General features: G+C 44.7%; 1 protein-coding gene across 1 annotated transcript; it reads right to left on the reverse strand.

Moving 5' to 3' along the window:
- Positions 1 to 494: 494 nt before the first annotated feature.
- LOC118391181 (spectrin beta chain, non-erythrocytic 4-like) lies at positions 495 to 26,457 on the reverse strand. The gene is made up of 19 exons (XM_052457918.1): positions 25,422 to 26,457; positions 15,626 to 15,889; positions 14,776 to 15,006; positions 14,405 to 14,494; positions 13,863 to 14,141; positions 13,513 to 13,643; positions 13,097 to 13,301; positions 12,579 to 12,824; positions 12,074 to 12,208; positions 11,508 to 11,749; positions 10,651 to 10,789; positions 7,923 to 8,007; positions 6,640 to 6,869; positions 2,898 to 4,639; positions 2,633 to 2,696; positions 2,231 to 2,478; positions 1,779 to 1,949; positions 1,571 to 1,613; positions 495 to 1,209 (listed from the first exon to the last, which is right to left on the reverse strand). Exons 1-19 carry the CDS (start codon positions 25,548 to 25,550, stop codon positions 898 to 900), a joined length of 4,986 nt encoding a protein of 1,661 aa, XP_052313878.1. The 5' UTR covers positions 25,551 to 26,457; the 3' UTR covers positions 495 to 897.
- Positions 26,458 to 26,799: the final 342 nt, after the last annotated feature.

The following is a 26,799-nucleotide window of genomic DNA, read 5'->3' on the forward strand; positions in this document are numbered from 1 at the left end:
CGTTCAGAAGAGAAACACGTGTGTTGATCAATTCCATTATTAACACACATAGGTAATACCAGCATTCCATCATGACAGCATGACTCAGATATAGAGATGAGGTGAGTTTGAAATGTCAATATGCTGAGTATACACAGATGTGTTGAAAGTGTTTAAGGTGCTGCTGACCTGCTGGAAACAAGCTGATGATGAATGTGACCAATCATATAATTAACAATAAGTAACTGTTTCTTGTCTCCTTTCCCTCTCTCTCAAACATAGAGAAGAAATTAAAAAAGTATATTGCTTCAGAAAAAAAGCATTTTCAAAATATTGTGAGACATTTCATTCACCATTGCTTGGGTTTTTCTAGAGCATTACATAGTCAGTCATAGGTATATATATATATATATATATATATATATATATATATATATATATATATATATATATATATATATATATATATATATATATATATATATATATATATATATATATATATATATACTGAGAGATGCTGTGAATCCAAGAGATAAATTATCAATGAGTTGTGACTGTGATGAATGCCTGTGACCACACGGTGGCGCTGGTTCATCTCCACCATCCTCCAACCTACCAGCAAGGGCCAAAATGCAATACAAGCATTGATGTATTTTGCCTGGGATAGGGGCTGAAAGATCAGTCTGTCACAGTTAACATTAGGTAGTCCAAGGACACAAGCCTCAGGATGTCACAGGGAGAGAGAGAGACAGAGAGATATAGAGAGAGAGAGAGAGAAAGAGAGAGAAGATATGCACAAAAATGCACACACTCTCCCTCCGTCTCGCTTGCTCACCACCGTCTGGTGTCTTAGGGTAATGTTAGGATGGAGCGGGCAGATGGTTGGATGCAGTCCACTCCTCCACTTAGCGGGGATCATTTGCTCTTCCCTGACGTGCTGGAGCCCCCTGCCCCTCCCTCTGCCATCTCACCCCTCTCCGACGTGTCTGCCTTCTCGGAGCCCTCGCCTGTCTTCTCGGACCCCTCTCCCTTCTCAGACCTCTCTTCCTCCTCTTCTCCTCCCATCTCAGATCTCTCTGACCTGGCATCTGCGTCACCCTCTGACTTCTCTTTCCTCTCCGAGCGGTCGGGATCTGTGGACGAGGTCGTGGGTTTGTCCCACTTGGCGATCTCCTCGTGTTCTGTTATACTGGTGGTGATGTTAGTGACCCAAGCCTTCAGGTCCTCCTGCAACAGTGCACCCAGAGACATGGGAATGTTAGGGATTCTACAAAACCAAGAAGCAAGACTATTAATTTAATCAATAAATCAATCAAAATAAGTTTATTTTATAAAGCCCTTTCTACATCAGCAGAGTTCACAAAGTGCTTTACAGCTAACCGGTCTAAACCCCAAAGAGCAAGCAAAGCAGAAGCGAAAGCACAGTGGCCATGAAAAACTCCCTAGAAGGAAGGAACCTACTGTAGGAAGAAACTTAGAGACGAGTTCTGCACAGAGAGGTGGCCTATCTAGCTCTCTTAACAGGAGTAAATCATTGATGTTAAGACATTAGATGAAACATGTTCATTTTCATCACAGGCATTCTCACCTCATCCTTTGCATGGAAAATATAGTCATTGCCATCATTTTTCCTGTTGGAGAAGAAAGGAGAGAGTCATTGTTATGGAATTACCAAGAGTATATTCTCTAGTCAGGGATTTTAAAGACACTCAAAAGTTTTGAGGTGAACAAAATAATGATATGCTATAATAAGGAGTAAGTTGGAGTAAAAAAATATCCTCTTCATCAAGCCATACTTGATAACGAAGACATTTTTCTTCTTCTTGTATCCCATGGTGCTATCACATATACAGACGCTCAGGTCGAGTGGGGTTTCTTCATTGTAAGGTGTGGTGATGCTCTTGGCGTCCTTGTAGAAAATGATCTCTCCTTTTGACAACACGCAATACAAGTTCACCCACGACTTACTGCAAAACAAGAACAGCTTATTGTGCAACATATGCGTGTTTCTCCTTTTTCCCAAAGTTAATTCATAGAGTATGGCAATAGAGTACTGTATATATTCTTTAGTGATCTACAATAACTGTTTAATTCTGTGCGGTGTGTGGTGGGGTGTGTTGTGTGGTGTTTGGTGGGGTGTGTGGTGGGGTGTGCATTATGGTGTGTTATGTGTGTGGCGTGTAGTAGGGTGGGTGTGGTAAAGTGTGTGGTGTGGTATGTGGTGTGTGTGAGTCAGTGAATAGCCCACCTGCTGGGACTCTTTTGCTGGCCCTCAAAGTCGTGTTTGCGGTACAGGAAGCCTTCGTTATGGGCAGTGTGTGAGGGCGGCAAGAGTTGCGCCGGACTCTGGGCTGGAGCAGAGCGAGAGCGCCGCTTCTCCTCAAGCTCTTTGGGGCGGGGTCTCCTGCGGGGTTTGGGGCGGTCTCGGGCGCGCGGGCGCTCGTAGGTCATGGGTGCTGAGAGGCTGCTGGTGGGGCGGTACGTCTCCCCTCTGGCCTGGAACAGACAGGAGAGAGGTGTGTCATTCAGAAATCCGGCCTGTGTGGCTTAACAAACTGTATCTTCACTATACAAAAACAAAATATAAAATGTGCACCAGATAAATGTACCAAAATAGGAAATACTGTTAAATCCATGTGAAATAACTTACTTGTGCTGCCTCTCTCTCCTGGGCCTGCTCCACAATCTCAGCCATGGTGGTGGCTCTCTTCTCTCTGCAATGAGACAGTTTCTGCCATGAGTCACCCAAACAGGGAATATAATCAAAACCTTCCAAATTAAAGCATTTGGTTCACAGTGGACATTAATGACAAGACACAACTGTTTTTGTAATGAGCATGTGAAATGAGTTGCCACAAAAACAGACAGCACAGGGAATCACTGCTGAGGCTATGACCAGGCAGTCCTGGACTCACGTTGAGCGTTTGTCAGAGCCTTCCTTGGCTGACTCCATGTCGCTGGAGTCGTCCTGCCTTGGTGTCCTCGCCTTCCCACTGCCCTCCTGCTCGCTGGACGACTGCCTCTCCAGGCGTCGCCTATAGCGCTCCTGACGCACGATCATTGGCAGCTCGTTGAGCCGCGCCTGGATCTCCTGTTCGCTGGACGTCTGGCGGCCCAGCTTGTACTCCCTCTCCCGCCGCAGGTGGTCCATCTGGGGGTCAGAGCGGCTGCCGCGGGGGTCCCTTTGAAGCCTGCCATGGAGGAGCTCCAGGCCGGACTCTGGTCCGATCATGTCTACCATGGGGATGTCCCCAAACTGTTCCCTCTGTGCCCTGCTGGCCTCCAGGAGGGGGTTGACAGCCTTGTGGATATGGTTGATCCTGGGCTGCATGCAGTCGGCTTTCAGATGCTGCCACGCATATGCCATTTTGGGGTCCATGACCCCACCACTTTGAGGCAGATAGCTAGAACTACCCATACCTCCACTACCTTGGATTTGCGCAAGGTACCCTGAACTACCCATACACCCACTACCTTGGTTTTGTGCAATGTAGCCTGAACTACCCATACCCCCAATACTTAGATTTTGTGCAAGGTAGCCTGAGCTACCCATACCACCACTATTTTGATTTTGCGCAAGGTACCCTGAACTACCCATAACCCCACTACCTTGGTTTTGAGCCAGGTAGCCTGAACTACCCATACCACCACTGCTTTGATGGTTTTGAGCCAGGTAGCCTGAACTACCCATACTCCCACTACTTAGATTTTGTGCAAGGTAGCCTGAGCTACCCATACCACCACTGTGTTGATTTTGCGCAAGGTAGCCTGGACTAACTATACCCCCAATACTTTGATTTTGCGGGAGGTAGCCTGAACTACCCAAACCCCCACTACTTTGATTTTGCGGTAGGTAGCCTTGACTACCCGTACCCCCACTACTTTGATTTTGCGGCAGGTAGCCTAGACTACCCATACCCCCACTGCTTTGATTTTGCGGCAGGTAACCTGGACTACCCATACCCCCACTACTTTGATTTTGCGGTAGGTAGCCTTGACTACCCGTACCCCCACTACTTTGATTTTGCGGCAGGTAACCTGGACTACCCATACCCCCACTACTTTGATTTTGCGGTAGGTAGCCTTGACTACCCGTACCCCCACTACTTTGATTTTGCGGCAGGTAGCCTAGACTACCCATACCCCCACTGCTTTGATTTTGCGGCAGGTAACCTGGACTACCCATACCCCCACTACTTTGATTTTGAGGTAGGTAGCCTGGACTGCTTTGATGGTTCAGTCCAAGGTAGCCAGAACTATCCACTGGCGGGGGGGCAGTCTGATGGTTCACTCCAAGGTAACTGGAGCTGCTGTCCACACCTCCACAGGCCTGATGGTTTAGCCCAGGGTAGTTAGAACTCTCCAACCCCCCGCTGCTGCTTTGATGGTCCAGTCCATGGTAACTGGAGCCATTCATGACAGGAGTGTAGCTGGCCATGGTAGAACCCAACCTCTGGGCTGCAGTGGAGGCAGAGGCAGCCATCCCCAGACTAGTCTGCTTGGGCCTGGGCTCAATATGCAGCTGCACCGTCTGCCTCAGCAGAGTTGAGGTAGCAAGGGGAAAGGTCGGAGTGAGGCAGGATGATGGGAACATCCTCCGACTGGAGAGTGGCGTTGGGGCAGGCTTGCTGCTCTGTTCTTCTCTCAGCTTCTCTGCCTGAAAGTCAAGATTGCAGTGAAGAGTAATGAAAAACATAACAGCAAAACAATTATCAGGTATAACAGATACAGCACCCGTGACCTACGAGCGCCCGCGTGCCCGAGACCGCCCCAAACCTGGACAAACTGTACTTAAAATAACTTTTTGTCTTGTAAGCTATTTAATCAAACGTCTGAACGAAACCCTTTGACTAAGAAAGAAAACAAAATCCTAACAGATACAGTACCAGTCAAAAGTTTGGACACACCTACTGATTCAAGGGTTTTTCTTAATTTTGTCGTAAAATAATAGTGAAGATATCAAAATGATGAAATAACACATATGGAATCATGTAGTAACCAAAAAAGTGTTAAACAAATCAAAATATATTTTATATTTGAGATTCTTCGAAGTAGCCACCCTTTGACTTGATGACAGCTGTGTATACTCTTAGTATTCTCTCAAATAGCTTCATGAGGTAGTCATCTGGAATGCATTTCAATTAACAGTTGTGCCTTGTTAAAGGTTAATTTGTGGAATTTATTTCCTTCTTAATGTGTTTGAGCCAATCAGCTGTGTTGTGACAAGGTAGGGGTTGTATACAGAAGATAACCTTATTTGGTAAAAGACCAAGTCCATATTATGGCAAGAACATCTGAAATCAGCAGAGAAACGAAAGTCCATCATTACTTTAAGACATGAAGGTCAGTCAATCCGGAAAATACCAAGAACTTTGGAAGTGTAGTCGCAAAAACCATCAAGCGCTGTGATGAAACTGTCTCTCATGAGGACAGACACAGGAAAGGAAGACACAGAGTTACCTCTCCTGCAAAGGATAAGTTCGGGAGGTCCGTGGGGCGACGCACAATTGGCCTAGCGTCGTCCGAGTTAGGGAGGGCTTGGTCGGTAGGGATGTCCTTGTCTCATCGCGCACCAGCGACTCCTGTGGTGGGCCGGGCACAATGCACGCTAACCAAGGTTGCCAGGTGCACGGTGTACCCTCCGACACATTGGTGCGGCTGGCTTCCGGGTTGGATGCGCGCTGTGTTAAGAAGCAGTACGGCTGGTTGGGTTGTGTATCGGAGGACGCATGACTTTCAACCTTCGTCTCTCCCGAGCCCGTACGGGAGTTGTAGCGATGAGACAAGATAGTAGCTACTACAACAATTGGATACCACGAAATTGGGGAGAAAAAGGGGTAAAATAAAAAAACAAAAAACAAAAACAAAAAAACAGACATATCTCAACATCAGCTGTTCAGAGGAGACTGTGTGAATCAGGCCTTCATGGTCGAATTGCTGCAATGAAACCACTACTAAAGGACACCAATAATAAGAAGAGACTTGCTTGGGCCAAGAAATACAATCAATGGACATTAGACCGGTGGAAATCTGTCCTTTGGTCTGATGACTCCAAATGTGAGATTTTTTGGGTTCCAACCACCCTGTCTTTGTGAGACGCAGAATAGGTGAACGGATGATATCCGCATGTGTAGTTCCCACCGTGAAGCAGCGAGGAGGATGAGTTGGACCACAGAGTGAAGGAAAAGCCGCCAACAAGTGCTCAGCATATGTGGAAACTCCTTCAAGACTGTTGGAAAATAATTCCAGGTGAAGCTGGTTGCGAGAATAACAAGAGTGTGCAAAGATCAAATCAAAATTTATTTGTCACATACACATGGTTAGATGTCATCAAGACAAAGGGTGTCTACCTTAAAGAATCTAAAATCTTAAATATATTTTGATTTGTGTAACACTTTTTTGATTACTACATGATTCCATATGTGTTATTGCATAATTTTGATGTCTTCACTATTATTCTACAAATCGAAAGTAGTGAAAATAAAGAACAATGAGTAGGTGTGTCCAAACTTTTGACTGGTACTGTATGTTAGATGTTAGAACACAGACATAAGCAAAGACTTAAGTAAACCTGCTTCGTCACCAGACAGTGCCAACAATGACGAGCCAGTGGTACATTACAGTAGACTGTCTGTATCTATCTAAAGAAGAGCTTACGTTGGAGAGCTGTCTCAGTGAGCTGAAGCGCTCCTTCCAGGTAGCTGCAGCCTTACGGAAGGCCTCGTGGCGGAGGATGAGCTGCTCCACCTCGTCAGTCTGAGCCTGGGCCTCTCCTCCAGCAGCCCCAGCCTCCCTGGAGTTGGAGCTAGAGTTGATTAGCGGCTCCTTGGCCTTCAGCCAGGCCTCCGCCGTCACCGTCTCCTGGGCATACTGGAACTGATCCTTCTCTGTAGAAAAGAAGAAGAGATGGGCATGTGCAATTCGATAGTTCTTATTATAACAAAGTCTTTTAACATTAACCAAAGCTCATATACTGTACACATTTTGCTGAATGGGCATGAATTTGTCTCCCACTGACATCCATGAATGATTTACATGAAAGTTACAGGTGGTTATCTCAACTCTATATATGCCATTTAGCAGACGCTTTTATCCAAAGCGACTTACAGTCATGTGTGCATACATTCTACGTATGGGTGGTCGCGGGAATCGAACCCACTACCCTGGCGTTACAAGCGCCATGCTCTACCAACTGAGCTACAGAAGGACCACCTAGTGCTAGGTTCCCCAACTGGCGGAAGGACAACTCTAGTGCTAGGTTCCCCAACTGGCGGCCCGGTGGCCAGTGGTTTTATTTGGCTCCCCACGTTTTCTGAGCCAAAATTAATTATATATATGAAAGTATATATTATTTATTTTTGGGGGACATAAAAGACTGTAAAACAACAGGAAACCAGCTTCAAGTGATTTACATTTTGGATTTCTGTTCCTAAGTATTCCCACACATAATAGAGAGAGACGTGATCATATACAAATTTAAGCAAGGTTTGAAATTATTATGTTTTAGTCAAATATTATATCTGTTTGGGATTATTGTGACCAATTTGCAGTGTAAATATTATTTGTAATTAAGTCCCCCCTCCGCTCAAGAAAAAAATGGCTGTACTGTTTTGTAACATGTCGTCTAGTCTAGTCACGTTGAAATGATTTTGAAGCCCACACACACACACACACACACACACACACACACACACACACACACACACACACACACACACACACACACACACACACACACACACACACACACACACACACACACACACACACACACACACATAAATATTCATAGTGAAAGCCATTCGCTGAGGCACGATCTAAAACCAGTACTTCTCTTGAGCACGAGCCCTTCCTTCCTTCCATATAAAAAATTCTGCAGTGCTGCCTGAGAGCTCTTTGTGCTCCCTCCACAGTGCCTTACAGTGTAGTGAGTCACTCACTGCGCTGTAGCTTTTCCTGGTGTTTGTCCCATCTCTCAGAGAGATCCTTCTGCTTAGCCAGGAGTGTGTCCAACTTATCCTTTATCTGTGGAGAGAGAGAGAGAGAGAGTGAGAGAGAGAGTCGGGGTGCATTCAATATTACAGGAAATGTAACGTAATGACAATTTATCAAAATATTTTAAGTCAGTCTTGACACAGAATCTCATTCATCATCGCACATCATTGACGACACACTTATACAATATCTATTGTTCTTTTTTTAGTTACAATAACACTGCATGATTGAAATATGGTTTTGCTGCATTGTGTGTTGTGTACCCACTGGGCACAGATGTCAGTTCAACGTCTAGTATTAATTTACATTTGGTTGAGTTGTCAAATATTTCAACATGAAATCAACAAAAGATGTCACGCCATTGGATTTAGGGTAAAAGTTAGGTGACAAAAATACGAAATGCCCTTATGTTGATGACTTTTTACAAATTCAATGAGTTCTCCGTGTCATCACATACATTATTGGGGTTGATATGATGTGGAAACAACGTTTATTCAACCTGTCTTTCTGCACACAGTGTGTTGTGTTGCATGTGAGGCTGTGTGGTTTTGGTGTACACAGTGTGTTGTGTTGCATGTGAGGCTGTGTGGTTTTGGTGTACACAGTGTGTTGTGTTGCATGTGAGGCTGTGTGGTTTTGGTGTACACAGTGTGTTGTGTTGCATGTGAGGCTGTGTGGTTTTGGTGTACACAGTGTGTTGTGTTGCATGTGAGGCTGTGTGGTTTTGGTGTACACAGTGTGTTGTGTTGCATGTGAGGCTGTGTGGTTTTGGTGCACACAGTGTGTTGTGTTGTATGTGAGGCTGTGTGGTTTTGGTGTACACAGTGTGTTGTGTTGCATGTGAGGCTGTGTGGTTTTGGTGTACACAGTGTGTTGTGTTGCATGTGAGGCTGTGTGGTTTTGGTGTACACAGTGTGTTGTGTTGCATGTGAGGCTGTGTGGTTTTGCTGCATAGAGTGTTGTGTTGTTTTGCTGCATACAGTGTGTTGTGTTGCATGTGAGGCTGTGTGGTTTTGGTGCACACAGTGTGTTGTGTTGCATGTGAGGCTGTGTGGTTTTGGTGCACACAGTGTGTTGTGTTGCATGTGAGGCTGTGTGGTTTTGGTGTACACAGTGTGTTGTGTTGCATGTGAGGCTGTGTGGTTTTGGTGTACACAGTGTGTTGTGTTGCATGTGAGGCTGTGTGGTTTTGGTGTACACAGTGTGTTGTGTTGCATGTGAGGCTGTGTGGTTTTGGTGTACACAGTGTGTTGTGTTGCATGTGAGGCTGTGTGGTTTTGGTGTACACAGTGTGTTGTGTTGCATGTGAGGCTGTGTGGTTTTGGTGCACACAGTGTGTTGTGTTGTATGTGAGGCTGTGTGGTTTTGGTGTACACAGTGTGTTGTGTTGCATGTGAGGCTGTGTGGTTTTGGTGTACACAGTGTGTTGTGTTGCATGTGAGGCTGTGTGGTTTTGGTGTACACAGTGTGTTGTGTTGCATGTGAGGCTGTGTGGTTTTGCTGCATAGAGTGTTGTGTTGTTTTGCTGCATACAGTGTGTTGTGTTGCATGTGAGGCTGTGTGGTTTTGGTGCACACAGTGTGTTGTGTTGCATGTGAGGCTGTGTGGTTTTGGTGCACACAGTGTGTTGTGTTGCATGTGAGGCTGTGTGGTTTTGGTGTACACAGTGTGTTGTGTTGCATGTGAGGCTGTGTGGTTTTGGTGTACACAGTGTGTTGTGTTGCATGTGAGGCTGTGTGGTTTTGCTGCATAGAGTGTTGTGTTGTTTTGCTGCATACAGTGTGTTGTGTTGCATGTGAGGCTGTGTGGTTTTGCTGCATAGAGTGTTGTGTTGTTTTGCTGCATACAGAGTGTTGTGTTGCATGTGAGGCTGTGTGGTTTTGGTGCACACAGTGTGTTGTGTTGCATGTGAGGCTGTGTGGTTTTGGTGCACACAGTGTGTTGTGTTGCATGTGAGGCTGTGTGGTTTTGGTGCACACAGTGTGTTGTGTTGCATGTGAGGCTGTGTGGTTTTGGTGCACACAGTGTGTTGTGTTGCATGTGAGGCTGTGTGGTTTTGGTGTACACAGTGTGTTGTGTTGCATGTGAGGCTGTGTGGTTTTGCTGCATAGAGTGTTGTGTTGTTTTGCTGCATACAGAGTGTTGTGTTGCATGTGAGGCTGTGTGGTTTTGGTGCACACAGTGTGTTGTGTTGCATGTGAGGCTGTGTGGTTTTGGTGCACACAGTGTGTTGTGTTGCATGTGAGGCTGTGTGGTTTTGGTGCACACAGTGTGTTGTGTTGCATGTGAGGCTGTGTGGTTTTGGTGCACACAGTGTGTTGTGTTGCATGTGAGGCTGTATGGTTTTGGTGTACACAGTGTGTTGTGTTGCATGTGAGGCTGTGTGGTTTTGGTGTACACAGTGTGTTGTGTTGCATGTGAGGCTGTGTGGTTTTGCTGCATAGAGTGTTGTGTTGTTTTGCTGCATACAGAGTGTTGTGTTGTATGTGAGGCTGTGTGGTTTTGGTGTATACAGTGTGTTGTGTTGTGTGTGTGATGCAGACCTCCTCAGCTGCTGGGTTGCCTGCGGCCAACAGAATCTTGTGTTGTTTTGCTGCATACAGAGTATTGTGTTGTATGTGAGGCTGTGTGGTTTTGGTGCATACAGTGTGTTGTGTTGTGTGTGATGCTGACCTCCTCAGCTGCTGGGTTGCCTGCGGCCAACAGGATCTTTCCCAGCTCAACACACTGTTGTAGGGGCTTACTGCGGCCGTCCATCTTGGCTTTCAGCTCACCATGTTGTTTCATCATCACCTCCGTAGAGGACGAATCCCTGGCAGAAGCCACCCCATAGGACCAGGTCAGACAGGAGGGAAACACACCATGCAAATGTCAGAAAAGAAGAGTCCAGTGAAGAGAGGGACCTATTACCATTATAACACCATATCGTTCCGGTTCGAACCACACTTTCTTGTGCTGGCTTGGATACTTTATTTTCAAGTCGTCCTTTCCAGCATGGTTCTAGTAACTATATGGTGGATACATACTGTAAACATGCCAGCGAAGTACAGGCTGGCCCGGCTTAGTTCAGTAGTATGTAAAGTGTATGTGTGAAATGTTAGCCTGGTTAGTGTACTGAGAAACTAGCTGTAGAAAGTAGAGTAAATGAGCGATGTGAACATCCTGTCACATAAATTAAAAGAAGAGTCAGGACAACTTAAATACTGTAAACAAAAATTGAATGGCAGAAGACATTCAGGTCAAGGTGGCTAAGCGTTTTATTTTTAAACTAGGCAGTAAAGAGAGCTTTATTGCATAACATGAATGGGACCATACACCCTACAGTGTGTGCAAGCCAAGAAGGAATTAGCTCAACTAGGGGTGCTGAAATGGTAACTCAAATAGAACATTCCATATACATTACAGATAGTTATTTTTTACACGTAAATTAAGCAGAGCCTATTTCTCAAGTCAAGTATCAGAGGTATAAGATTAACAAAATGGCTGACAATTAGACTTCAGTTCAGGTAAGGAGACCTTCAATTACTTACCTGGGGTCGTCCCCTCCAATCTGTCCCATGATGCCTTCCATCCACATGAGATGCTCACGCACCACTGAGAAGAACTGGACCTTGTCTGTCACCGAGGTGACCTGCACGCGACTGGCCTCACAGGAAACCAGCAACTCCTTCCATGCTGACATCACTTCCTGTTCCTTGCTCATGATGGCCTCTGCCTTTTCCCCGGCGTAGATGGCCCTCAGCTGGGCCGCGTTCTCCTGCAGCTGCCTTACCTGGAGTACCACACAGGACATGCCTCTGTCATCTCAAATCATCATCTAATCATAGTTGGTCGTCAGTTTAGTTTACAGCCAAGTTAATCAGGTGTGCTAGCTAAGGTTGAGGCAAAAGTATGACTCGAGTTCGTGCACAATATCTTTCATCTTTGCTACTGTGCGCATAATGCTATTCTGTTTACGGCTCCACTGTGTATCTTGGGGTTAACATCTGTAACATACTTATGCCCTCCAGGATAATTACTTATTTGACTGATGGGTGTTAGAGGAGATCCAGAGAGCATTGATGTTCCTCAAGGTCATAGAGGAATTTACACTCACCTGTGAGACAAGCAGCTGGAGGGCGTGCTCAAAAGAGCGCATGAGCCTCTGCAGCGTGGCCGGGTTGGCGATGCTGGCTTGGCACGCCCTCACCTCTGGTAGTTGCCTCATCTTCCCCGCAATCTGAACCAAGACCTACAGCACAGCACAGCACAGCACAGGACAGACAGCAACATCACAATCACAAGACCCTCAGAAATAGTACCTCACACATCAGGATAATGGCTGCACCACAGTGTCTACACTGTCTACGGTCTACCAGCAGCTTGAAACATTACGCTGTCTGATGTTATCTAATATATATCCAGCCGAACCGTACTAGGGTTTATTTCACCATTGTACAGGCATGTCAGGCCTCTCTGCCTAGCTCTGTTTCCCTTTGCCTACATTTATTTGGATTCAATTGGTTTCAATTAAACATTTTGGTTAAAGAGGACCTTGATGTTGATTTGGGGGCCTATGTGCCCCGCCTAGAAAATAATCTTGTGGAAACACTGAGCTATACCTCTTTGCAGTCGGTGAAGAACTTGTGCAGCTGGTATGATGCTGTTAGCATCTGTCCTCGGGTTTCCATGAGCTCCAGTAGGTCGGCCCATGACTCGTTCAGTCCATCCTTCCACTCAGCGATTGTGGCCGCGTCCGTGTGGCCGCAGTCTATCATCTCGTTCACCATCTTATTCACCTGCTCCATCCTCTGTTGGCCTATGCTGTTGGTCTCTGAGCAGAACTTGGTGAATTTTTCTTGTAGCATCTGTGTGAGAGAGAGACCAAAATAAGCTTGGGACCAAAGTTATAGAGGGCATGTATCATATTTCACATTTTCATTTCATTGATGCTATTTTTATTGCATTTTGTTTTGTCTCACTCAGTTCTGTGTTTATGGTGCACTTGAAAACTCAAATACTCACATAAAATTATGTTTATTGAATAAACACATGACAATGCCATTTGCCAGGGACTGATTGTGAACATGAATCATCAATTGATTGATTGATTGCCTGACTGATTGATTGACAGACTGACCGTGACATCTTCCAGGTCTTGGCCCAGCTCAGTGGAGCTGGCAACGGCCTCCCGCTCAGTGATCCACTTCTCTAACTCCTCCACCTCTCTGTTGAGCTGGTACATCCAATACTGCTGCTCCAGTTTGGTCTTCCTGTGCTCCACCATGTCCTTCAGAGACACGTACAGACGGTCTATGTGGGACTGCTGCTTGGTGATCCCCTCACTGCCACAGAGAGAGGGGATATTGAGGGTGATGTTTACACAGTAGACAGTAAGAGAACTGATCATTCTATACAAACTGAGATCATTTTATTTGCTCCATGGTCTATCGTAAAATTCCACTAATAAATTAGCCGTTGTTTGTGGGTATCATTGAAGGATGTGTTTAGATCTAGTCTGAGCCTGAGAGTGACTGTCAGTGTGTCTCCTCGTGCCTGTCTGGGTGTGCCAGTTCCAGCTGCCTTTGACACTGCTGGGAGAGCATGCCCACTGTCTCAGCGTAGTTCTCCACCATCGCTTCCAAGGCCAGGTGCTCCTTCAGCAGCTGCAGGGTGCTTGCTTCGTCCTACACAAGAGGGACCTCATATTAGGGACCAAATCCTTGTTCACAGATACATACATTTTACAAACAAACCATCACTCAGACATAAATTGTTTGTAAAAGAAAGGCACAGCAGACAAATGATGGTAAAAGTCCTCCTGGAGCACTGTGCACTAACCAATGGGCCAGTCTCATGCCCACCCTATCAGTTCAGTCTCATGATACCATGCCAGCAATACGTACCATACCCTTCTCCTCGCTGATGAGGTGCAGTTTCTGGCCTGCCAGCCAGGACTCGACTTTGGCCGCCTCGCTGTAATACTGCTGGGCCTGCAGCACCACATCCAGCATCACAGTCCTCCTCTCCGCCTCTAGCCTCAGCACCTCCCAAAGCTGACGCACGTGCCCTGCCCCCTCGCGCACAAAGTCCACCTCGGGGGTCCGCAGAGAGGCGATGATCCCCGCCCGGTCCAACACCTCCTCAACCCGCGCCCGGCGACCCTGCAGATCCCTCTGCAGCGTCTGACGGACCAATAAGAGACAGGGGTCATGTTCAGCTGGAAAAAAATGTCTCCAAACAGAGTGAAATGGGGAGGTAGTATCTGGGGAGGTACTATCGTTTTCCTTCACCAAAGTGTGTGGCGGTGTTCCCTACTGAACACAACCCCATGGTTTAGTGTTGTGGGGAGTGTAAGGTCTGAGCTGAGCAGGGCTAGTGACTGAGTTGATACTGTGCTGTGAGCAGATAGTGTTGTGTGCTTGTATAGAGGTAATCTGTCTCTCACCTGGTTGATCTTGACATGCTGCTGAACACTCTGCAGGTTGTTGCCGTAATCCTTAGAGGAAGCCAGAGGAAGCCGCTCCTGGATCCACAGCTATAACATCAGCAAATTGTCATCAGTGACTGTCTGTACATACCTATCTCATTGATAGGAGAGCCTGGTGGTTTAATTGATCAAGGATGGGAGACATATTAAACCTTTGGCCACATAACATAAGAAACATTTAGAAAAACATATTAGAGACCTTATGAGGCTATAGGATAGAAACAAACTGAATATATAGATAGATTAAGTTATGCCAGGAAGAGAGGGATAGATAGAGAGTAAGAAAGGCTGGAGGCACCATGGAGTAATGAAGTGTGTCAGTCACTCACTATCTCTTCCTCCAGGTCCTGGGCGACCTGATGCATCTCCTTGGAGGCCAGCAGAATGCGACGTCTCTCCTTCAGGGGCTCGATGAGGCGCACGATGCGGGTCTCCACCACAGCTGGCTGCTCGCCCCCTTCTCCTTCCCTGCCTTTCTCCAGGCTGCCTCGCTGGGGGAGGCACACCCCCTGGAGGGACCCTAGTTCCCCTACGTCCTTGTACAAGTCCCCCATCTGAGACTGAGGAAGGCCAGCCCGAGAGAAGGAAAGGTCATGTTAGAGCTAGATGATGAGAGACTGATGCCCCAAACACACAGCACATGGGCTTGAACAGCACTTTCAGCTATTTTCTTATGTGTGTGTTGTGTTTCAACGTTATGTAATGGGTTAGATGGCTTTAAGAACAAAGCATATGGTGCATTCTTTAATGTCAACCAACCTAGTGGCTGGTCGGCGGGAACTTGGCACAGAAAAATCACAACAACGGCTTCTATAGCATTAACAGACAGTAGAATGGATTGTAAAGATTACATAAACTCATTGAAAATGTAGTTGAAATCTTAAATGTAGTCTCCATGTTCTGATATAAGTTGTCCAAAGCACAAAGTCTTTGTCACAAAATAACTGCCTATAACAAAAAACATAAAAAACAATCTGTAACAGTAAACAGACACCACAGGAGGTTGGTGGCACCTTAATTGGGGAGGACAGGCTCGTGGTAATGACTGGAGCAGAGTCAGTGGAATGGTATCAAATACATTAAACACATGGTTTCCAGGTGTTTGATGTCATTCCATTTGCTGTGTTCCGGCCATTACTTTGAGCCGTTCTCCCCTCAGCAGCCTCCACAGATAGACACCTGGAATTTCTGCAGCTGCTCATTGAAGGTGGGCAGATGGTGAGCCTGCTCCAGCTGAGGGGGCTGTTTCTCCAGGCCAGAGAGCTGGTGGTCCAGGTCTGAGTAGCTCTTCACCACCGGCTCTGGTTTGTTGTTCTCAAACAGAGCCCGGGCCTTGGCCTTGGTGGTGCTCTCCAGGTCCGTCCAGCACTCCCTGATCTCCTCCAGCTTCTGCTGCACCACCGAACGCAGCTCCGGCTTCTCATCGATCAGTTCCTGACCCTCCTGAAGGCACATAGAGGAGAGAGAGAGAACGGTGGTTACATACAGTATCTGCACTACCAAAGTTATTTTCTTAGTTTTAGTTTATCCTAACTACTGTCATTTACATGGCCAACAATTAATTTCACTGTTTGTATGATTAAATATAAGATAGTTCAGTTGATATGATGTTTTTTTAAATCATATGCCATTATCGTAACGGTAAAGTGATAAAATCAAACTCTGATGTTAAATAAAGTAATGAACAGTCGGATTTCTCAACTGAGAGATGTCAAGGTTCTCTCCAACATGTACACTAGTATAATGTCAGCTTTCCCATGGAGGGATGTTACTCACTGGCTGTGCTGATTGTTGCCTCGTTTAGTACAGTATGCTGAAAATCTCTCAGATATAGGCTACAATCTCCATACAGTACTACTCTTTAGTGCATAATGCCAGAAAATATGAAATGATTAAACCCAAGCCTAATATGACCAGATCTGACTAACAAAGCATAGTGTGAAATGTGCAGGATGACTGCAGCAGATTGAAGGATAGACAATGTTTCATGTCTCTCTATTGCTGTCTATGCGTAGGTGGATTGATCTTCCGTAATGTCATACTTATGTTCATCGTGGCCATTTAAAGATGCTTGGTTGTAGGGCAAGCTTTTCAATCAGGTTGATTTTAGGTTGATTTTACATGAATTCCATGAAAATCATCCTGTGTCTGCACACAAGTCGACAGTGTCTCAATAAAAGGCTATGGCTCCCAGTCATTCAAAGCATAATCCTTTGAAGTCACCACAGAAAAGCACAGCAATGTCTCTGTTTAAAGTAGTGCTGAGCAATTAATGCTTTTTGAGGTCGGTTCAGTTTCGGTTCGATTACTAAAAAACAATCACGGTTTTCGCTTTCGCTTTCAATTATGTGGGTTGAATGCTTTAACCTCTTAAGGCTATGGCTTACTTTTTCGAACATTCTGTTAAAAATCGCGCAACATTTCAGCGTCCTGCTACTCATGCCAACTGCCTATGGAAGCAACATCAGCACAATAATGGTTTGTCGGGAGCTTCATGGAATGGCCACACACAAGCCTAAGATCACCATGCACAACGCCAAGCATCGGCTGGAGTGGTGTAAAGCTCGCCACCATTGGACTCTGGTGCAGTGGAAATGCTGTCTCTGAAGTGATGAATCATGCTTCACTATCTGGCAGTCCGATGGATGAATCTGGGTTTGGCGGATGCCAGGAGAACGCTACCTTCCCAAATGCATAGTGCCAACTGTAAATTTCGGGCTAGGCCCCTTTGTTCCAATGAAGGGAAATCTTAATGCTACAGCATACAATGACATTCTAGATGATTCTGTGCTTCCAACTTTGTGGTAACATTTTGGGGAAGGTCCTTTCCTGTTTCAGCATGACAATTCCCCTGTGCACAAAGCGAGGTCCATACAGAAATGGTTTGTCAGTGTGAAAGAACTTGAACACCTTTGGGATAAATTGGAATGCAGACTGCGAGCCAGGCCTAATCGCCCAACATCAGTGCCCGACTTCACTAACGCTCTTGTGGCTGAATGGAAGCAAGTCCCCGCAGCAATGTTCCAACATCTAGTGGAAAGCCTTCACAGAAGAGTGGAGGCTGTTATAGCAGCAATGTTCCAACATCTAGTGGAAAGCCTTCACAGAAGAGTGGAGGCTGTTATAGCAGCAATGTTCCAACATCTAGTGGAAAGCCTTCACAGAAGAGTGGAGGCTGTTATAGCAGCAATGTTCCAACATCTAGTGGAAAGCCTTCACAGAAGAGTGGAGGCTGTTATAGCAGCAATGTTCCAACATCTAGTGGAAAGCCTTCACAGAAGAGTGGAGGCAGCAAAGGGGGGACCAACTCCATATTAATGCCCATGATTTTGGAATGAGATGTTCACAGAACAGGCGTCCACATACCTTTGGTCATGTAGTGTATCTGTTTACTGTTTGGACACTTTATGTACCTAGTCTCCCCATTTGAAGTTGCCATAAGTATTTGGACAAATTCACTTATAGTGTATTACATTTAGTTAAAGTTTTGTATTTGGTCCCATATTCCTAGCACGCAATGACTACAAAGCTTGTGACACTGCAAACCTTTTGGATACATGGTACAGATGGTTTTGGTTGTGTTTTGGATTATGTTCTGCCCAATAGAACTGAATGGTAAATAATGTATTGTGTCATTTTGGAGTCACTTTTATTGTAAACAAGAATATAACATATTTGTTAATACTTCTAATGTGGATGCAAACGTGATAATCATGAATGAATCTGGAATAACGATGAGTGAGAAAGTTACAGATGCGCAAAGATCATGCCCCCAAAACATGCACCTCTCACCATTACCAATAAGGGGAGCGTTTAGCATTTTTTTTCATCATTATTGTCTGTAACTGTTTTAAAGTCGGTGAAATCCCTGAGCGGTGTCCTTCTGCTCCGGCAACTGAATTAGGAAGGACGCCTATATCTTTGTAGTGAATGGGTGTACTTCATCATGCTCAAAGGGACATTCAATGTCTGCTTCTTCCTTCTTTGTGAGGTATTGGAAAACCTCCCTCGTCTTTGTGGTTGAATCTGTGTTTGAAATGAACTTCTCGACTGAGGGACCTTACAGATAATTGTATGTACGGGTCACAGAGATGTTAGTGTTTAAAATCATGTCAAAAACTATTATTGCACACAGAGTGAGTCAAACTTATTATGTGACTTGTTAAGCACATATTTACTCCTGAACTTATTTAGGCTTGCCATAACAAAGGGGTTGAATACTTATTGACTCAATATATTTCAGCTTTTCATTTTTATTAATTTCTAAACATTTCTAAAAACATAATTCCAGTTTGACATTATGGGGTATTGTGTGTAGGCCAGTGATTAAACATCTCAATTTAATATATTTTAAATTCAGGCTTTAACACAACAAAATGTGGAAAAAGTCAAGGGGCGTGAATACTCCCTGAAGGCACTGTAACTTCAAATGGGGGGGATTGGATACATAAAGCGCTTTAATTTCTAAATGGTATAACAGAGATATATATGAAAATACCCTCAAATAAGGGTTGCATTCTGTACTGTTGCCCCATATAAAACACTTGATTTTAAATCCACAATGGTGGTATAGAGCCATATTAAACATCTTAGCTTCACTTTCCAAATAAATAAATACGTAGGGGAGTGTAGATGTGGAGAGAGAGATCAAAGCTTGTGGCGTTTTCCTTCTCTCTCTGTGTATGTATGTATGTATGTATGTATGTATGTATGTATGTATGTATGTATGTATGTATGTATGTATGTATGTATGCATGCATGCATGCATGTATGTATGTATGTATGTATGTATGTATGTGTGTATGTGTGTACGTGTGTGTGCATGCATGCATGTATGTATGTGTGTATGTATGTATGTATGTATGTATGTATGTATGTATGTGTGTGTGTGTGTGTGTGTGTGTGTGCGTGTGTGTGTGCGTGTGTGTGTGTGTGTGTGTGTGTGTTTGTTGATGGAGCTCTCTCTATGGCTCCACTCCAAGTCTCCTGAAATAGAATCCGCATGCAAAGTCTCCTCCCATGCTCCGACTGAGAGGAACAGGAGGTGTTTCCTATGACAAGCGTTCATATCAGACGTTTCCTCGTCATCTCTATCAAGGACCACTGAATGTCAGTTAGCCATAAGGAAGCAAAGGGGAAATGTGCAGTGAAACTGACAAAGTCCTGTATTGCACACACGTAGCAGACCTTCAAAACCAAAAGTCTAATAAGAGACCTGCCTAGTGCAATGTTTGTTTTCAAGTCAACCCCGTTTGAAGAAAAGCTTGGATCAAATTGGTCGTTTGTTACGAATACCTTCCTAAATGATAATAACTGGTGTTGCTATCTACTGGACTATTGCAGGGAAATGCATAGTAACCCAGAATACAACATTCTCAGAGCAAGCTGGGCCTATCCTGTGGCTTTCATAATGCAGTGCTGCATTTCTCCTCTTGGCACAGTCTCTCTGCTTAACTGCTGCTAGTGCTCTCTCCCTCTCTCTTTTTCTCTCTCTCCTTCGCTCTCTTTTTCTCTGCCTCTCTCTCCTCCTCTCATAATGCAGAGCCGGCAGAAAGCAGTCTAGGTCTCTTTCTCTCCCCTCTCCCTCGTCTTCACTGACACACAGGGAGAGAGAAGTAAGAAGAGACATCAGTGTGAGGGGAAAGGAAATGGAGAGGAGAGAGAAATGAGAAAGACAGAAAGATAGAAAAAGGAGGAGAGGGAGATATGAGAGGAGAGTGAGGAAGAGCAAAAGGAGAGGGGTATGTCAGGGCAATACATTAGACATGGGACCAATACATTCCTACAGTACATACCCACATACACCATGTGTATGTGGCACGATTGATAAAGATTAGCAACAAATAATGTATAAACAAATAACACAAATACTAAGCAATGTTGTATGCTAAAAAAACCCATTATATATTATTTTACACTAATAGTTGCTCATATAAATTGCTAATATAAATACATTTTCTTTAATAAGTAATACTTTTGTTCTCAAAAAGAGAGGTGTCCAAATGATTGGCCACCCTAGACATTATTATAAATTAAATCAAACAAAATTAAATCTGCATTAACTTAAGACATTGAATTGTGGCTTTACATGGCTTCCTGTTTCACTTAAATCAATGTAAGAAGTGTAAACCAACTGGAACAGACATAAACGTTCCTGATGGAGGATGCATGTGTATCTTGTCCCCACGGTTCTGGAGGCAAAGTAAAATCCAAGGGCCAAAGTTGGAGAATTGCAATACTCGGTCTCATCTCGGGGTCACCAAATCCCTTAATTTACAATTCGATGCCACCTCCATGTCAATATGCTCTTTGTAAGGGTTGCCAGTATTTGTTATTTATTAAGAGTGACCAACAAATGTTAACACTGGGAGTTTGCTAAACAGCATTGATCTCTGGATTGGAAACAGGCGCTATGGTCATATTAGACGAATGTAGAGGTTTTAGCCACACAGCAGTGGCAGGTATGTATCAAACGAAGGATGCATATACAGAAAATAACATCATACCAACTGTAAAATATGGTGGTTGATCTTTGATGTATGGGGTCCTGGAGCCCTTGTTAAGGTCAACGGCATAATGAACTCGACCAAGTACACAGTAACTAAGACATTTTAGCCTAAAACCTGGTTGGCTCTGCCAGGAGGCTGAAGCTTGTCCACAGGTGCATCTTCCAGCAAGACAAAGACAATAACCCCAAACACACATCAAAATCCACAAAGAAATTGATAATTGACCACAAAATCAACATTTTGCAATGACCATTTCAGTCTACGAACTTGAACGCCATTGAAAACCTGTGGTTTGAAATGAAGAGGGCTGTCCATAAGGGAAGATGAAGGATATCAAGGATCTGGAAAGATTCTGTATGGAGGAATGGTCTAAGATTTCTCCAATTGTGTTCTCCAATCTAATAAAACATTGTAGAAAAGGGCTCAGTGCCGTTATCCTTGCAAGGGGAGGGTGCACAAAGTATTGAAAACAGGGGTGCCAATAATTGTTATGTAAAAAAATAACTTTTTGAAATCCAAATACTACTCATATTACAGAGCAAGCGGTAAAGCTTCATACCACTGGGGAAAAACTGGTTAAATCAATGCTGTTTCCACATCATTTCAACACCAAAAAACTATGTGATGACATTGAATCAACGTGGGAAATTAATTGGATTTGCAAAAAGTCATCAACGCAAGGGTCATTCAGTCTTTTATTCACCCAACCTTCAACCTAAATCCAATGACATGGTGACATTTTTTGTTGATTTCAAATTAAATTCACATTAGTTGACAACTCAACCAAATGTAAATCAAAACTAGACATTGAACTAATGTCTGTGCCCAGTGGGATATGACACTAATGTTTGCTTTGTAGCACCTACAGATGAAACACTATAGAGTATTAAAGGAGGCCTGGATAAGGCCAAAACATAATTAATATGGCAACTTTAACAAATTATTTCTCAATTATGCTTTGAGATACAAATGTCAAATATCTGTCAACAATCTTTTATTTAATGGACTATTCTATGGTTCCATTTTGTGAAAATCCCCAAAATCATGGTCTTCTTTTGTCTGGGTTTCGTGAGGAATCACTCTTCATGGCTTCTCAAGTGGGTGTGTAGCAGTGGAGGCTGCTGAAGGGAGAACGGCTCATAATAATGGCTAGAATGGAGGAAATGGAATGGTATCAAAGACATAGTTTTCATGTGTTTGATACCATTCCATTCACTCCATTCCATCCATTATACTCCATTCCAGACAGTATTATGAGCCATTCTCCCCTCAGCAGCCTCCACTGGAGTGTAGATAGATTCTAGCTACTACTCTGAGAAACCAAAACAACACCATGACTAAAATTCAGACTCACAAACCAATATTTAAAAAATAGCTACACCAGACCAAATCAACGGACATGAGATCCTGTCGTCTGCGTATGTTAAACAGTGTAAAATGGATAGGTATTTTTGTGTTGTCTCTATGTTTACACAGCATTTGACCCCTGAGCCATTGGCAAAGCATTGCCACAAGGTCAGCCTTCAGTAAAAACCCAGAGTCCTCTCTTTGCTACAGACAAGCGTCCCCAGGGGACTGAAGAGGCCTCCACAGAGAGAGCTCCAGTTCAGAGGTCCGAGCTCAGCCCTAAGCCTCAGATCAGAGCTCCGAGCTCATGCCCAGCCCCAGCTCAGAGCTCCAAGCTGGGGCTCAGGCCCATCTGCTGAGTAAGTACAGTGGGAGAGCAGAGGCATGGGGCCGGGGCGGTAACCCTTCCAAAAGGACACAGAGTTTTCTAATCGCACCAGGTCGCAGTGTAATCTTTTATCCCCAGTCTCCCAGGTAACGAGAGAGGGAGAGGAAGAAGGAGAGGTGGGGGTCGATTAAGTGATGTTAGTGAGTAGCGAAACATGAGGGTCTCTGTAACACTCTGTGTGGGGGCTATCAGAGACAGAGCCCTTGAGAAACCCCGCTAGTCAGCCTTGTGGATGCATTCACCACAGACAGAGCAGCCATCTTCTGCACTCCATGTCCACTCATTCGATATACTGTATCTATCTGGTGTCTGGCATGAGAGGTTAAACGAATAGCCTGACGATTCCGAAGCAGACCTGGTATCCTTTTTCACTCCATTTTCACTTTGACCAGAGCTGTTGTTCTAGATTTAGGGCCTCTCTGTGCCACTAGTAGATGTTTCACAGCCATTTGTAGATGTATGTAAATAACAAACTATGCATACTTAATGGTAAGATGCTTTCATCCAAGATAGTAAATCTTACACAGGTATGAAATGTATGTCACTAACATCTGATACTGAATATGAAAGGGCTTTTTTATGCATGTACATATTATAGCTACTCTACAAACAGACACACCAGCACATCCTCACTCCCAAAAATCAACCATTTAAGAACCAGCTCCAATCCCTACTCTTCAAGACAGAGAGGCATGACTGTTCAGTAGAACGTTATGTCCTAGTGAACATGGCCCTGGCCTTTCCAAAGATTTGTCAGTGTTGGACGGATGGAGACGAACTGTTTGGTACTGCAGCTCCAACTAAGGACATCTCCTCTGACTACTTTTATTCCCCGTTGGATTGATCAGTTATTTCACTGCACCTATTATAATATAATCCAATTTAATTTTACAGCCACATCTCATGCTCTCAGTCTCAATCATTCATTTACCACTTCACGTTTAACCTCTGCTACATCATATTAACATCTCAGTGGTAAATCATTTGGATTTAAATGAAATGTGTGATCAATAACTTCTGCATTTGGATATATAGCAACAGAATAATTTTAGTAAATTAGAGATGATCGAGTTTATCATGCCATAACATTCAATGTAATTTTGGAAGTGAAAAGATAAATACTCTGCTTATGAGCTTGATGAATATATTATTTCAGTACACCTCTACAATAACAAAACAGATTTACCAGAATGCATTGAAATCCGTTAAATATCAATCTTAAAATGTACGCCAACTGAGGTTAAATCAAGTTCTTGCAAAAAAGCTCAGGACATTTCATGTTTAACGTCAAGACATCTAACTAACTCATAGAGCTTTTAAAATGGTGTTAACCACAATAATTAGTTAGCTAGATCCTACATACCATGTTGATCAAGTGCTGTTTTCACATCCAATCTATTGTATTTCTCTCTTGATGGGCCTCAATACATTGACGCAACAGTGGTCAAGAAAGCATTCAAAAGGGTATGTGGGCTAGATAAGCTAATTCTCACAGTATTGCCTCGCCCTCAATCAAATAACTTGCACTAAAAACTTTTACAAACCACACAGACCATTTCCTGGAATGGGTCCATTTATTCTAAATGGACTCTTAACCCTTGTAGATCTGAAAGGATTGGGTATGGCAATTGCTTCACCAGGCCTTCTGATTGGCTGTGTGGAATTTGTGTCATATTACTTACACCTATACCATCCTCCAGTTCCACAGGAGTGCCTTAGGTGTAGGGGCTAGGGGTCTTTTTGGAATTCTGGGTTAAATCAACTGATTCAAACATGGAGCACCCACATGAGCCTCCCACCAGGCCTCTCTGCAGCAGTGTGGTTCAAATATGCTTGTTCTTATTGGACAAGTTCAGCTAGTACCTCCCAGTTTCTTCCTGTTTCGAAAAATGTTCTCTCTACTGAACACGCCCCAGGTATGGGTTCTATTCACTGTTGACAGCAGTGGAGAACTGGGATGCTGGCATTAGGAGTCCCATAGGGCGTTGCACAATTGGTCCAGCATCATCAAGGTTAGGGTTTGGCCGGGGTAGGCCGTCATTGTGAATAAGAATTTGTTCTTAACTGACTTGCCTAGTTAAGTAAAGGTTAAATAAATGTTTTTGCTGTAGGCCTATCTAAATACCATACAAACAATTTCCTATTGTACAGAACTACGCTATTAATAAAGACTATATATGTATATTCATAAAACAAGGCCATGAATGTTGGCAGTATCACACAGGTTTGAGAGATTGCCCACTTGCTGTCAAGTTGTTCACAGGTTTCATCCAATTCTTAATAAGAAATATTTTGAGGAGGAAACACTGCGCAAATAGAATCCAATTTTAGTACGTAGCTGAAAAGGCAATGGAAAATACCTTTCTTATGATTTACTGCACCATTCATGCAGAAAAAACAATACGGCTTTCACATTTCTAACCTTGAACTTGAAATTCTGGATGTCCTTAGTAGAAGCATATAACAAAATGTGTTTACAGTTTACTCATGGCTAAGTAATCAAAATGGAGTAATGACACAGCCCCCCCCCCCAACACCCCATCCCCCGATGTGTCTTATTCCCTTTTACACGCACATACACATACACACACACACACACTGCTTCCCCCCCACGCACACACCCACTACCCTCTCTCAATCATGTGCTCACACTACCCTCCCCCAGCACCTTCCATACACCTGCCCTCTCTGACCTCCTCCCACTATCCTCTCCCCTCCCTTCTCCACTCACCTGCTCTATCTTGGCCAGCCATTCTTTGTTGCGGGCCAGCTCGGTCATGAAGGCCTGGTGCTTCAGCCATTTCCGGTGAAGCTTCTGGGCCTCATCCCGCGCCGTGTCTCGTCCCGCACCCATAAGCATCTTTCCCTTTACCGGCTGTCCCCAATCACTCAGCTAGGGGAGATAAAAATAGCCACCATCAGGGGCCCGAGCCTGAGCCAGCCCTTCTTCTTCTCTTCTCTCCTCCTTTCCCACCGGACGTCCTGCCTCCCTGCCTGGCTCCTCTATGCCAGAGCCACCCACTCCACTCTGCAGGGTCCTGAGTACCTGCACTGTCACAACCCACCCCAACCAGCCGCCCTTTCTGGAGAAAAAAAATCAAGATAAGCACCTCAGCAGCAGCAGGGGCAGCAGCAATGGTAGCTCAAGCCCTTCCGCTGGCTCGCCTCTGGGTCCTCATGCCCTACCCTTCACGGCTCCTGCAGTCCTTCCTGGTGCTGCAGTGCCTGCTAGCCAGTCTCAGAGAAGATAAAAACAATCAAGCAAATAGAAGAAACGAATCAACTACCCAACAGCGCCGACAAAGATCGTCACAAACATCTAAGACTCCTTTTTCGTTGTTTGGGGTGGTTTTTCTTCTCCTTGTCTCCTGAGCTAGAATAGAATCCGGTTGTTAATGGAGGTAATGATGATTTAGCATCTCCACCACGACTCCTTCAGAGAGGGCAAACCTGAGCATCCAGTGATTGCCGTTGGTGATCCCGGACGGTCTGTAGTCCTGCCTAATGATGCCGCTGTTGGGAGGATGAGGAAGAGGTGGAGTGGGAGGAACAGAGTGAATGGGATGGATGCAGAGGCAGTGCAGTCAGAGGGGGAAGATAACATAAGCTGTCCGCTCTTGAAATGCACCGTTGCCACTGCTGCAGAGCAGAGACGTAGCTACCGTACGCATGGGGGTTGGGTTGTGTAAGACGCTGCTACGCTATATCCTCTTCCCAGTTCTTCTTCCTCATGTCACCACACAGATCAGACGCGACTGGTGCATGCTGCTGCAGTCCCTGTCTCTCAGCTACACTCCGCTGTGTGAGAGCGTGTGTGTGTGTGGTGTGTGGCGTGTGTGTGTGCGCGTGTGTGTGCAATCACAACCAGCACTGCAGTGCCGGGGAAGAGGGAGAGGGAGGGAGAGAGAGCGAGAGAGAGAGCAAGGAGAAAGGGAGGAGTGAGAGAGGGAGAACAAGGAGAGAGATATAGAGCTATTGGGAAAGAAGGATAGAGAGAAAGGAAAAAGAAAGAGAGAAAGAGAGTGAGAGAGAGCCTGCGTCATCCTTCAGTGTCACCAGGGACATGTCTCTGCACTAGAAATGACTGCACTCGGAGCAGAGCAGAGCAG

Source organism: Oncorhynchus keta, chromosome 12 (assembly GCF_023373465.1).
Source record: "Oncorhynchus keta strain PuntledgeMale-10-30-2019 chromosome 12, Oket_V2, whole genome shotgun sequence".
NCBI lineage: Eukaryota > Metazoa > Chordata > Actinopteri > Salmoniformes > Salmonidae > Oncorhynchus > Oncorhynchus keta.